Raw genomic sequence first — 14,286 nt, forward strand, 5'->3', positions numbered from 1 at the left:
CAGCGTGACAATCTCTCCTGTTTCCAAGTGACAGCTTTGGCTGTTCAGGAAAGCACCTAAAACCATCCCAGCAATTTCTGAGATTACAGCCATTACTTTGACCTGCCATATCGGGATTTCTCACATTAACCACCCGGGAGCAAGTCTAATTCCTCTGGGAAGGGCAGAAATCACTCGGCTGTTCAGGCGAGCACATGTCTGGAGTGCCGAGGCGGGACTCGCTCCAAGGAGCGCGGCGGGGGTCGGGCGGCTGAGGAATCACACGGATCGCTGCGGATCCACGCGGCGGGATCGCGGAATCACAGAACGTTTAAGGCCTGGAACGGACCTTGGCGATCATCCAGTCCCAAGCCCTTTCCTGCCACGGGCAGGGACACCGCCCCCACTACACCGGACTGCTCAAGGCCTTATCCAGCCCGGCTTTACACGCCACCATGGCTCGGGGCACTCACAACCTTCCTGCTCCCGACGCCTCACCACCCTCACAGTAAGGAATTTCCTCCGATACCCAACCCAAATTTCCCCTCTTTCAATTTGTACTCATCAGACTCGGCGGCCGCTGCTGCTGCCGCTCCCACGCCCGAGGCCGGGGCACGGCGGGACGGCTCCCAAGCCACGGATCAGCCCGGGCACGTCCCATGCCCAGGCATTCCCCCTTCCCAGCCACCGCCTGGGGCTCCTCTCGCCAGCCCGGGATCCTCCGTCAAAGGGAACCCCCGCAGACACGGGCCGGGCCCCGCCACATCCATCCGCGCACCCACCGAGGCACGCACCCCGACCGCAGGCGGGCAGGCGAGAACGCTCCGGCTCCGTCCCCCTGGAAAGGCCGAATTCCCCCAGGATCCCGCTAAATACGCGGCGCGCCGGGGCGGGGCGGGGCGGGCGCGGCGCCTTCCGGCTGCGCGCGCAGGGGAACACGGGCAGAGCGGCCGGGGGCGGGATCGGGATGGGAGAATAATCCGCGTCCGCAGGCGCTGTTGGAGTTCCGGCTGCGAGCAGCCCGAGGGCAGATCCCTGCGCCGCACGGGGAGCGCTTCTGCTGTGCCCGCGGGAAGTTCGCCTGTCCCATCCGTCCGAGGGAACAGCTGTGATGACAATGACCGAAGTTTGCCGAGGTCTTTTAGGTTCCTCCATGACGAATGCCAGCTTCTGATAGCAGTGTGTAAACATTTTACAGCTGTGTTCCTAGGCACGTGCATATTCCTGGTGTTAAATGCCAAACTCTTGTGTTTCAGCACAGGAGGACATGAACTGTTCCTAGGAAATGTAGCACTGAAACCAAACATGAGGTTTGAAGCAGGCAGGTTCAGAGGATGTGTTGTTGTCCTGCTGTGTAAATTTCTAGAAGATAAAAGCTCTTGCCCTGGTCGAAGGGAGCGTGTTGCCTAAGCTGGTGTCTTCTGGAAGGAAAGGCATACTTCTGATGCAGAATAATCTGTCTCAAGGAAAAAAAAAAACCTCCCCACTCATAAATATGGCTAACTCTTAACAGAAAAACTGATGATGTAATTTTGTATGTTCTTACAGGCCTGTAATAATTCCATACAATGCTGAAAAACTCTTAGGGATACGGCTACAGTAAGTAGCGACAGCTTGCTGCTCTGATTCTCTGGCTGCCTGCAGAGCATTGTAAATATTTAGTTGTAAATACTGAAGGGGTTGTGGAGAGCTCCAGATTTTACCATACTTTTTTAACAAAAGTTGTTCTTGATAGTATTTTGGTTTTCCTTTTTTCCTAAATGTAATTTTACAATTTAAAGTCTTCAGAAAGAAGACAATGTCTATAGATTCAGAATATTATCATGTACAATGAGAAGCTGATACACATCTTGCAGCTCAGTGGTAAAGAGTTTGAGATGTATTCTCTGCGCCATCCATTCACAACTTTCCACGTTTTTAACCCTTGTTGCTAAAGCATTTTTCATTCTTACAAAATTAGTTAGATTGGAAAAAACTACTGATCACCTTTGACTGATGACCACCTTGTCAATTTGATCACGATACTCTAAGTGGGATTTCCCGACTTTTCTTGAACAGCTCTGGGAATGGTGATTCCACCACCTGCCTGGGCTGCCCATTTCAATGCTTAACAGCCCTTTCTCTGAAGAAATTCTTCCTGATGTCCAACTGACCCCCTGCTTCTTGATTAAGCAGTCAGAATCTTTCAATGCCATTTAAAGGAATAAGCCTTTTAACAACACTGAGGAATCTTTTAAAATTATTTTTCCTGTTTTGAATACTGTCCCTTCCAGGTATAATATTTTATTTTTTATTCTGAGCTTTGTTAAAAGCTCAGAATGCTGCAGGGGCAGTTGAGAGCTCCAGGTTTTACCATACCGTTTTTTATGAAAGTTGTTCTGGCTAATATTTTCATTTTTCTAAATATAACTTTTAAATTTAAACCATTACACTTTCAGAAGGAAGACAGCGTCTATAAATGTAGAATGTTGCAGTGTACAATGAGAAACTGATAACAGATTTTGCAACTCAAAGTATATAATATTCACTGAATATTTAATAGAACATTTGCCTCAGCATTAACGAACCACGTAAGTACAGTGTTTTACAGAACAGATATAACAGATGACATTTGTGCATTTAGTTTCAACTTTTTTTGCCTAAATACAGATGTTTAAGTGAACAAGCCAGCACTTTGGGTTCACCTGCTCCACCATGTGAACCCCTTAAATGAAATGAGCCGTGATGTGGTGAGCAGACACGGGGTTGTGCCAGGGGAGCAAACACAGGCTGAGCCCATGACATGCAGCACAGTCCTGTGGGTGGGTACAAGCCGTGCCAAATTGCAGCGCTCTGTGCAGGAGGGACGGGTCTCTCAGCACATTTTTACTCCTTGAACACGTATCCATATTCCCAGCAATAGCTGCAAACGTGTAGGACTATGGAATGGCTGGAGCCCTGACCTGACAGCTGCGGTCAGGGGATTTCTGCCATCGGCTTTAAGCAGTGGAGAAAGTCTATGTGGGATTACAGTTGCTATTTTTAGCCTTGCCCTTCTCTTCTCACCCAAGCCTGTTTTGCCCTGTACATGGCCACTAGCACACAAGTCCTCCTCTCTTTTTTCACAGCGCTTGTCCCAGAGAGGATAAGGATACTTAACTCTGCTGGCAGCTTGCTGCTGCTGCTGGGATTGGTGCTGCTCCCCCTCATTCAGATCTCAGCAGTGACAGAAACCAACGATGTGTCACGTCAACTTAATGAGGTATTAATTACATTTAAGAATCAATTCCTTCTCCTCTACAAACAGCATTTCAGGAATTACAGTTTGTCTGTAGATACTGGGTTTTTAACTTAATTATATATTTATATAAGGTGTAATAAATAACCATTTTTTTCAAAGCAAGAAGGGAGGTTAGATCTGTGAAGATGTCGATGTTTCCCCATGGTTTGCACTGTCTCCTTGTGCCGAGTGAGTCAGAAACTGTCCCGTGGCTCCAATGTACAGCCTGGAACGCATGGGCCACTTCTGCAAGAGAGGAGACAAGCACAGCACTGAGACACCCGGGATCCTTGCGCTCCAACTGTAGTTCTCAGCAAAAATTTGATGGAATCACAGTACAAGAAAATAGGGAACTCTTGCTATCACCATACAGTTCCTGTTTTGTCATTCGATGGAAAAATGTTAGGAGCTTGTTTGGAGCTCAGCCTGGATATTTGCTTTGGTAATTATTCGTGAGGCATAGCTCTCAACCCTGCCATGGGCCAGCAGACACGACCAGGCTGTGCTGGCCAGTCAGCCAAGCTCAGTTTGTGTCATAGAGGTTCTGTTAGAATAAAACAAAGAATTCCTTCTCAAGGCACCAGGGATGCTACAGAGATACACCTGCACGGATTGCAGCCCCATGTGCGCACCTGTCCCTGCTGGCTGGGCCCCACAACACCACAGGGGCTGCTGCTGAAGGCCGTGAGTCTAAGGAAATTTAATGTAATTGCACCTTGGCAGTCTTCAGCACTCTCAGCACATTGTTCTTGTCAGCTCCAGCTATTCATATGACACAGCTCATCTTTACACTCACTGATTTTTGGAATCATCAGTTACTCTTGGTGTTAAATACTTATTCTGACAGCTTGAGTTTCTAACCCAGCAGGTTTCTCACTGCAAGCAGCCCTGGTGCAGGTGTCTGCAGCCGGGCACCCAGAACTTGGGAGGGAGCATCCAGCTCCGTTTGCTGTGCCAAGGTCACTGTTAGAGAGGTGAATGCTTGGAGAGACAACTTGTCACATAAAAATACCTGAAATGCAAAAATACCTGAAATGCAGCCAGCACATTGTTCCAAAAGAATGCAGGTTTTTTAAGAGTCTTTTAGGAACAGACTGGCACCTTTCCTGTGGGGAAGGGGCACTTAATAATACTGCAGATAAATCTCAGCTCTTCTGTTCGAAGACCTAAAGCAGCAGCATATTCCCGCTCGGAAAGACTGTACGAGCTCATTCAGCAATTTCATTTCAAGTGTGATGTTAAGAGTTTGTCACTGATGAACCATCCAAGTTCAAAGTCATTAACCATATTTTTCATCCAGTGTACACAAAACTGTGCTTGAATATTTAACTTTCCTCACTATTTGCATTTACTACGCTTAATCTGTCAGTTTAGCTAAAGACTTTAAAGGTTGTCTCATATCCTGCGTTTTGGGGTTTTTGAAGCACATACTAGGATTTGACTGTGACACATTTATCAAATATATGTTAATAAAAAAATAATTGCTTAAGTGAATCCAGTACTACTCTCTTCCAGTAGCCTGGGAAATGGGCATCTGGATCATTTAACTGCTGTAATAACCACTCAAAAGTATTTTTCTGCCTGTAGTATTTGGCAGCTGGATGAAAAGTACCGTAAGAGACCTGTGTCCTTTCACTCTGACTGAGGGAAGTAACAGAAGCTATTTTGAACTTATTTTGAAATACATCACCATATTTTTTTACTTAAATTATAGCCATCTTCTAATTGATATAGAGGTCTTGCTTTCTTTATGAGTCTGCTAATAATTTAAATGGCCTCAGAAGCCTATGTTCACATCATACCGTAAAATACAGCAACCAGCATTGTGGACAAGGAACTCTCTGTGAACTAGGCACTTTTTAGAAATTAGAGATTACTTCACAAATTAATCTTAATTAAATCATTCTGAATTCAGACTCTTGAAAAGAAAAGAAAACACCCCAGGGCTCTAAATCGCTCCCTGTGAGCAGAGCCAAAGAAAACACCCCACGGTGTCTGAGCCCCATCAGTCAGTGAGCACTGCATTTGGGAGCAGTTTCCAGCCCGGTCCTCTCCAAGAGCAGTTCCCCTTTCTCATCCCTCTGGCATCACTGTGATTTTTTTTTTTTTTTTTGACAAAGGGAAGAGCGTGTCCAACCAGAAATGTTTCAATAGAGCATTTTCATGGAAGTGATTAACACATGGCTGGTAATTACCGCCGCTGTTGGCACAGGGCTGCCGGGGCAGCAGAACCAAGGCAGGCCCGGCCGTGGCTGGATCAGCGCTGTGGGACAGTGTCACCTCACCACATCCACCCCTCACTGCAGGATCCTGTGGGTCCGTCAGGATCACCAAGGTTTCCACACAGGGGCCAAGAAGATGCAAGGACTCCTGTGGTGCTGACCTTCACTTCCAAAAACCGGGTTTGAATCTACATGAGATTTGCTATTTTGGTGCAGAGTCCCTGAAGCCGGAGGAACAAAGCTCCGAGACATTTCCACCAGACCCCTAAGACCTAGGCACAGCGGTTAGTCCAGGCAGAATTCCCATATAACACCTCTAGGCGAGGTACAGGGAGGTGAAACCTTTAGTTTCGATACCGTGTCTAAGGCCAGCGTACTCACTCACTGGCAGGAGGTGGTGGCCGCCCCTCAGCTCCCCTACCTTGACAGGGTGGAGGTATCCATCCCCGCGCAGGGCGCCCAAGCCCTCTCCCGGGGACTCCTCCTCATCCTGCAGGCTGCGGGTGAGGTGCGCGATGTAGGTGGTGGCCAGGAGGAGCACGTCCAGCTTGGAGAGCTTGGTGTCGGGCGGCACGGAGGGCAGCGTCCTCTGCAGCTCCAGGAAGGCGTGGCGCAGGGTCTGCACCCGGCTGCGCTCCCGGGCGGCGTTGGCGGCGGCGGGGCGGCCCGGAGCGGCCCCGGCCCGCGGCCCGCACGGATCGCCGCCGGCGCTGGAAGGCGGCGGGGAATCGGGCTCTGCGCCCGGGCTGGAGATCTCCTCGCTGCTCTCTGCTGAGTGTCCGCAGTCCATCGGTGACGTGCCCGGCGGGGAGGGTCCTGCAAGCAACAAGAGCATCTCTAAAGATGCTGCGGGGAGCCGGAGCCAGCGCGTTCTGAAAGCAAGGATGGTCAGAAACGCAGGCGCTGCCTGTGCTAGGAAAAGCTGGAATGCAGCTCCGTGAGCCGCTTTTCCACTCGCTGCTTACGAATTCATCATCACACGGGGGTACACAACAGAAGTTAAAACCTTCACAACGATCAGTATTTGATTTTTTTTTTTTGGCAGTATTACACAGAGCACATTTTTTGAGTCACTCATAGCCCAGAGGTGACTTCAGAGTCTCTCACTCTCTTCAGAGACTTGGGTGCCTGACCCAACAGGCACCACCCAGAGGCACCGCCACAGTGGTTTCCATTTATAATCTACTGAAAAATTAGGCTAAAGGCAATTTTTAAAACTCTATGATTTGGCATGCGGAACTGTTAGTGTATTTTCTATTTTTGCTGCAATCATTTTATGAACAGTCTTATCAGTGATCAGTGCTCCATGGACTATGGAAAGAAAAATATCATTTTCAAATGCATCAGTAAGCGAAGCCACAGAGCACGGACTCAGTTTTTGAAGGACAAAACTTGGCCCATAATTTTAAAGGATCAGGAATTGACTTCTCCTGTCCTCCCACCCCTAACCTTACTAAAGAAATTGCATGCTTATCCTTTCTCATCTACATTTTCAAACTTCAAAAGAATTTTGTAAGATGTATTTTGGCCATTGGGGGGCAAAATAACCTTTTGAAAACGTCAAAAAAGTGATTTAAAGAAAAGCTGAAAACAGCGACCTCAAGGTCTTTTCTCAGCTTTTTTTGTGAAGCTGGTCAGTCAGCTCTGCCTGTAACACAACTCACAGTCCTTTAATTCATTCAGTTCCACAGAAAAATGCAATTCAATCAATATTCCCCAAAGTGCAGCACTTCTTAGCTGGAAAAATACCTGATCCTGTTGTCCTCAGCCAAGTAGCCCTCGTGGGTGTCCCAGATCCTGGTTTTCACGTGTTAGGAGTGTCTGTTCCTGTAACAGCCTGGCTAGACAAGGGCAGGAACAGGTTATTAAACCTTTTCATTTCATCCAAATACCGTGTAATTAAAAGTTTAAATAACATTGATGCGCATAAATGACTGAATATCTACATTTGCAGAGCATTTCAAGCACACATTGAGGTTAAAGATTTCTATCAAAGACAAGGAAAGGTTTCTAAATAAACCTTTTTGCAATGCTATAATTTGTTGGCATTTAGAAGATAATTTTATTGTTATTATTTTGGGTAATTAATTGTGATTAATTTGCTATTAATGTGGCTCACAGAGCAATATCACGTAACGGTCTCTTCAGTAGCAGTACAGTTTAAACTGAAATTATTTGTGAAATATTCTATGCACATCATAACTCTAAACCAAAGGAAAAAAAAACCCTCACTATTCTTTTTATTGTGGTGTTTATGATCAGTATAAAATAAATCTTACATTAGACTCCATGAGCTCGTCTCGCGTGAGGGCTGAAAAATAGTCCTTATATTGGCTATTGTCTCTAACGTTAAAAAAAAGGTCGTTGTATGCTTTTTTGTTGGTGTTTGTTCATTGTGTTAAGCCACAGTCAGATCTGGAGGCATTTAAGTTTCAAAAAAAATCATCATTGTGGAAATGGACATCAAGACATTCATTTAAGATACCTGCAATGATCCGCACTGGCACTGAGACGAAGAATCTAACAATTTATGTTTAATGGCAGGATTTCTCACTGCCTTCCCATCAAAATCTCACTGGTAGGAGGAAGTCTTCCCCAATTACTGGAGAAGTCTGGATTACTCAAGGATAGGGTAAAATACCTGCTCCTCTACTGAAATACAGGACTAAGGCTGGTTTACACACATTTTGATTTTGCTGTGCTGGTGTATAACCCCATTTAGAAGTGAATTGACTTCAAGTGACATATAGTGCATAGGTATGCACGTACCTAAAAACTTCATCTCCTTGGGCGCCCTTGGAAATAGGAGTTTGTGGTTTAGGAGCTTCACATCTGTATGAAATAAAATCCTGTGGGGAAAAAAGTACAAAATTTCAGCTGTGGAAATGAGAGATTTCACTCTGACTTAAATTTCTCTGCTGTCAGACTTCCCATCAAACACAAACAGCAAATGGCCTGGGAAAATCTGCTACACAAAACAAAGGATCTGCTGTGAGTATGTACGTATGTGTAGCCAAATCGTGGTGGTTCCTGGATCCACAGCCAGGATCACTTCTGTTGCACGCTGGGACCGGGCAGCATCACTCTTCTCCCCGGAGTAATCAGGACATCCATTCCAGGCGCTTCAAACTCAGGCATTGCCAAAACCTCATGGTCCAAAAAATGCTGCTAAAAACTAAAGTAAATAAAAAGCCTCTGGGCATCAGTCATTTCCCTTTAAAAATCTTACAAGAAAAAGGTTTGGATTTTAAAATAACCACAGTAATTTTTGCAAGCACCCACTTGCCACCTGGTATGCTGAGAGAGTTGAGGACAGGGCTGTGAAAGTAAGTTAAAGTATTTACGCTGTTTCTGAAGCACTTCTAGTGCAGTATTTCTAACGCATGCAGATGCATTTGTGTTTTTACATGACACTACAAAGACATGATTGGTTTGACGTCTTTTACAAAAAAAAAAAAAAAAAAAAAAACCAAAAAAACCCACAAAAAACAAAACAAAGAAACCAAACCCAAAAAAACCCAAAAACCAGTACCACATTTATTTTGGTCTTATATTCTGTGTGAATGAAATGGCGATGAAGGCAACCTGCCCACACAGACAAGGAAAAGATGGAAAACGCCAGAGCAGAGCACACTAACTGAAAACAAACAGGTGGAAGCCTTAGATAAACTTTTCCGTTGCTCCTTAGGGGGCAAAATACGGTGGATCTGAATTATTTTGCATCGGTTTCAAAAAGGCCTTGCCCTCCGTGTAACTCCGGTAACAAGAAACGAAAACCCTTTCTGCGGAGCACAGAAACAGGAACTTGCCTGTCGGTGTGCGGGGGCAGCACCGGCGCTCACGGCCCCGCCGGCCCGCGGCGGCTGCTGCGTCCCGGTCCCGCATCCCGCATCCCGGGACCCGGCAGGACCCCGCGGTGCCCGGCCGGGGATGAACTTACCGCTCCCGCCCGCTGCGGAGGCTCCCGCCGCCTCCGTCCCGTCCCGTCCCGCCGCGTCCCGTCCCGTCCCGTCCGTTCCCGGTGTTTATAGCCGCGGCGGCCGGTGGGTGCGGCGGGGCTGTGTCGCACCTGGTCTCCGGGCTCCCCCCTCCAGCCTGGGCGACAGCGACCGCCCCTTGCCGGGCGGGTGGGTCATCAATCACGGAGCTGTCGGGGCGGCATCGCCTCACGCTGCCCTCGCCCCCCGCCCTCCCCCGCGCCCGGCCCCGGTCCGTGCGGGTCCCGCCGCCCCGCGCCGCCGCTCGCCTCGCTCGCGCTGTTTTTCTTAGGATAAAGTAACGGTTTTGCTGGAGGAGAGAAATTTAATCGCTGGGCTGGGAGCTCGGGCGATGCCCTGTTAAAAGCGAGCCCTTTCTCTTCGCTCCGCCGCCGCATCTCCGGCTCGCGGATGTTCCCGGGCGGAGCGGGTTCCCCCGGGCGAGGCTCCGTTCCGCAGCCGCGGGGGGAGCGGTCGTGGCTGCCCCGGCACCGCTCCGGGGAACCGACCCACGCGGGATGGAAACGCGAACGGGATGAGGCGAGCCCGGGAGGGCAGAGAGGGGATTTAACAGGGAACGGGGAGCCATTAAAAATCAGTAACGCTAATGAGAAGGGACAGTCAAAATAAATACCGGGGTATGGAATTAGCCCAGAATAACATTTCGAACGAAGCCCGATTATGCGATAAGAGAGACACAATAAATCAAGCCTCGGGAGCGGTGGAAAAACAAAGTCTGAGCGATTCGTTACCGGGTTTGCAGCCAAGAAAATTAAGGACTTAAAGTTTAGCGATAATTGGAAGTCCCGGGAAGGGACGAGCCCGGTGAGGAGCCGGCGGGGCGGGAGCGGCGCAGAGGGAGCCGGACACCTGCCTGCAGCCCCGGCCCGGCCCGGCAGCGCCCGCACAGCGCCCGCCGCAGCCGCCAGCGCATCCCAGCCAAATTCTCCGGCCCGAAAATTCCAGCAGCTCCGCTCTAGGGGGAACGGGCCGGGGCTGCCCGCGGCCGGGACCCTGCTCCGCCGGCCCCACCGCCCCGCCGAGGCCCCGCCACGATTTCTGCCCTCTGGCTGACATCCATAGCCCTGAGGAGCCGCCTCCGCCGGGCCGGAGAGGGCTGGACGGCAAGGAATGCTGTCGGTTCTGAATTTAAGCGCTAAATTCTAAGTTAAGTACTTAAATTAATCTGTAAATCTAAGTACTGAAACTGTGCCTCGACGTTTACCTTTGCCTGGTGCTGGCAGCCTCGGTGGGGGTTTCCCTTCAGCCATGAGGAGCTACTCTGACAAAAGCTACTCTTGTCAGTGTGTTCAGGGGCACGATGAGGGACTTCACCGGCACCACAGATCATCCTTTGGCCTCTAGGGTGCAAAAGAATAAAGACACTGCTCCTCTGGAGCTCAGTGGAGGAGCCTCCAAGCAGCCCTGCTAAGCCATGGCCTCAAGGTTTCCAGGGCAGCCTCCAGCCCAAGAGAGCATTGCTGAATCCTTTCTGCAGTCAAAACCTCTTAAAAATGCACTTGACAGACATCCCTCTGCTCAATCAGCCTCTGGGGCTCAAACAAGCAGTTCTTGCTTAAGGAACATATCCTTGAGCTTATACTGAAAACACTCTGACTCTGTGGTGTGATGTGGAAGATCTGATCCCAGACTCCCTGGGGAGCAGGGAGATTCGCCTTCCAGCCCCAGTTCCACTGGGGCTCCTCTTGTGCCAAACACGCACTGACTGAGACCAGCACACAGCTCTGGGGATCAGCCCTCCCACACGCCATGGAGGTTTCTAGGTCTGCTACCCACCTAAGAAATGCCTGCTCAAGGAGGACTTCTTCTCACTAGGCCGTGGGACACTCAACTGTGTCGCTGACAGGGAGCTTAGCAGCAGGTGTCCCAACACCCCAATGGGGTGCTCCCAGCCACCCCAAATTAGCAGATTGTGAGTGCTGTGCTCTTCTCTGCTCTGATTGGGTTAATGACACAGGATTTTTTGGAGTTTCCCACTGTACACAGAGCTCTGCCTCAGTGCAGGAAATCCAGTGGAAGGCATTGGAAGAGAAGTGGTGGTGGAACTCCCATTACCATCTTTAGACAACGCCAAACCCACCTTACTGCAAAATGTAATTAGGGACATTGCACAGTAAGAAATTGAGCAGTGTTTGGAGACACCACTCTGGCTGCTAGCCTTGTTACCAAAAAAGGGGTGCTTTAAACACATTTTAAAAACCCAAAGAGATGGAAATGTAGAAATAGTTGTTCTTTGCTCCATCAAGATTTTCTCCCATCAGATGACACCTCCTCTGTTATAAGCACAAAGACATCCAGTGATTATTTTCTTGCACCAACCCACTATTTAAATCTAAAGCTGTAACAAATGGCTGCAGCTGTTTCTTATTCTTCTTCTCCAGACAAATGACTGAGAATTACTTTTCCTGCCTTACCTTCCACAGTATATCTCAAATCTGAAAACTGCCAGAGTCACAGATTTCCAGTGTGATTTAGGTAAGAAGAAGTTCTACCAGAGACAGAATGATATTTCTCCAGGTACACTCTGCTCCCTTTATGTCAAATTAGTTTCTGGTTTTATGGCTACAATTCAGCACAAACATTCAGGGTATTTCTTTCCAATTTGCTAATTTTCTTCCATTCCCATTTCTGTATAAGGATTTCTCAAGTGTGCTTGCCTGCTGGTACGGTGCAGCAGTTATTGGTGCTTCTGACAGAAACTAACAGAAACATTGCTTGTCTGCGTAAAACAGCTCCAGCAGGAAGCCACACACAGATTGTATCTGGTCAGGTCCCACAGATTCCAGCTGCAGCTCAGGAGCAAATAAAAGGCAGGACACAGCCACAGGAGAATAAAAATGAGTTGCAGTTCACAACTTTTGCTTCTTGGGGAAATCTCAGCATAATGGATTCCAAATCCAAACAAATATTTTGAGGATTTCCAATTTAATACTTTCCCCCCTTATTTCAAATGCCGTGTTGATAATATACTGTAGAACCATAGCATATTCCACAGTCATGTTAAATGTGCCATATTGCAGTGTGTCAATACACTTCTTATAGCATTTTCTCAGTAGTAATTACTTAAAAAATATATTTAAAATAGGTATCAGAAGGGCTCCACTCTGGGAGTGTGTATGTGTACATGAGCGTTAGACCAGGTATTGCGACTTTCTTAGGGCTTTGCATTAGCTAGACTTGAGTTGCTTGGCTGTGGGATTCTCTCTGTGAAACCCCATGGCTCATGTTGCATCGGGAGTAATTAATTCAGGTCTTCAATGTTTCATTTATCGTACAAGAAATGAAAATCTTTAATCCAGAAATACTCAGAACCTATGAAAAGTATGCAATGCTGCAGGCGGCTTACACAGCATAACCCACATTAACAAATGCTAACAATCCATTAAATAGTTTTAAATGGGTGTGTGTAAGGCAGGGGGAAGTGTAAGATGCAAAGATAACACCACGATATAGAGATCAGGCAGAGACTTCCTAACGTGCTGCTTTGAGTCAGCAATCAGCAGCTGACGTGCTCATCAACACTATTGACATTCTTCTTTGGAAATTGCTTAAAGAATCAACTTTTTTGGTAATACATGCTTTTCTGACTTTCTCGACCTGAATATCATTGATGACTACAGCTAGAATAAGAAGTATCGTGCTCAGTTAGTAGTGATTTCAGTAAGGGACTAACAGCTACATATCTGAGCTTTATTTCATGTTTGGAATGTTCTGATTTTGAAGGCAAATGATGCACCAACCTTAAATACTGCTTTGGGCTGGGGTAGAGTTAATTTTGTTCACAGTGGCTGCTTTGGGGCTGTATTTTGGATTAGGGCTGAACACAGGGTTGATAATACAGAGACGTTTTTGTTATTGCTGAGCAGGGCTAACACAGAGATGAGGCCTTTTCTGTTTTTCATACTGACATGGGAACTGACAACGTTTTAAGTTGGGACAGGTGACCCCAACTGACCAAAGGAATATGCCATACCATATAACATCATGTTCAGTATTTGAAGTAGGGGAAGAAGGAGGAATCAGAAGGATGTTTGGATATTTGGCACTTGCCTTCCCAAGTAGTGATGAGCCCCTGGTTTCCTGGCAATGGCTGAACACCTGCCTGCCCATGGGAACTGGTAACCAAATTCCTTGGTTTGCTCTGCTTACCTGTGTGGCTTTTGCTTTCCCTATTAAACTGTGCTTATATCAACCCATGAGTTTTCCAGCTTCTACCCTTCCTATTCTTTTCCCAGTCCCAATGAGGGGGAGTGAGCGAGCAGCTGCGTGGGGCTTGGCTGCTGGCTGAGGTTAAACCATGGCACTTTAACACAGACACTGGCACCTCAGAGTTACAGTACCACTCATTTACTGTCTTAGCTTTGGAAATCTTGTTCTTTATAATGAAGATGAAGATCTTGTTATTCGAGGGGAGAATGCATGCAGGAGTTAAATGTATTTTAATCATCTCTACCAAAGTATCTTTATAAATGTTCACAAAATACACAAAATATTCCATGCAAAAAGACAGATCCTGATTTCGTTATTCAGGAAAAATTCCTTTCTTATTTCAGAGAGGGCCGTAAGCACAAGATGCTGAGCTGCCATTCCCACAGAGAAACTGCATTAGGAAAGGTCTTTTCCCAGGGGCAATTTGTAATCTGGGCTTTCTTTTCTTTATCTGTAGGATTGGAATTTTCCTTTATCAGAAGTCTCAAGAATTTATTTAATTACTCAAACTAGTGCAAAGCAGCCAAACAAACAGAATTTGAAGTTAAATTAATGAATGATACTCCCAATCAAAAAATTAATCAGCACAGACATCATTAATCTTCTCGTGCCTCCTCTG

At 47.3% G+C, this 14,286-nt stretch overlaps 1 protein-coding gene across 4 annotated transcripts; it reads right to left on the minus strand.

The window, feature by feature from the left end:
* Positions 1 to 2,324: 2,324 nt before the first annotated feature.
* TCF24 (transcription factor 24) lies at positions 2,325 to 9,563 on the minus strand. 4 transcript variants are annotated; one of them, XM_038128102.1, is made up of 5 exons: positions 9,401 to 9,563; positions 8,230 to 8,309; positions 7,210 to 7,297; positions 5,882 to 6,276; positions 2,325 to 3,484 (listed from the first exon to the last, which is right to left on the minus strand). In XM_038128102.1, exons 4-5 carry the CDS (start codon positions 6,248 to 6,250, stop codon positions 3,371 to 3,373), a joined length of 483 nt encoding a protein of 160 aa, XP_037984030.1. In that variant the 5' UTR covers positions 6,251 to 6,276; positions 7,210 to 7,297; positions 8,230 to 8,309; positions 9,401 to 9,563; the 3' UTR covers positions 2,325 to 3,370. The 4 variants fall into 4 exon arrangements, with proteins under 4 accessions (XP_037984030.1, XP_037984031.1, XP_037984032.1 ...); XM_038128103.1 differs by having other exon boundaries at positions 7,210 to 7,301; XM_038128104.1 differs by lacking the exon at positions 9,401 to 9,563 and having other exon boundaries at positions 8,230 to 8,387.
* Between the last annotated feature and the right edge of the window lie 4,723 nt (positions 9,564 to 14,286).

The sequence above is a fragment of the Motacilla alba genome, chromosome 2 (genome assembly GCF_015832195.1).
Source record: "Motacilla alba alba isolate MOTALB_02 chromosome 2, Motacilla_alba_V1.0_pri, whole genome shotgun sequence".
Classification (NCBI taxonomy): domain Eukaryota; kingdom Metazoa; phylum Chordata; class Aves; order Passeriformes; family Motacillidae; genus Motacilla; species Motacilla alba.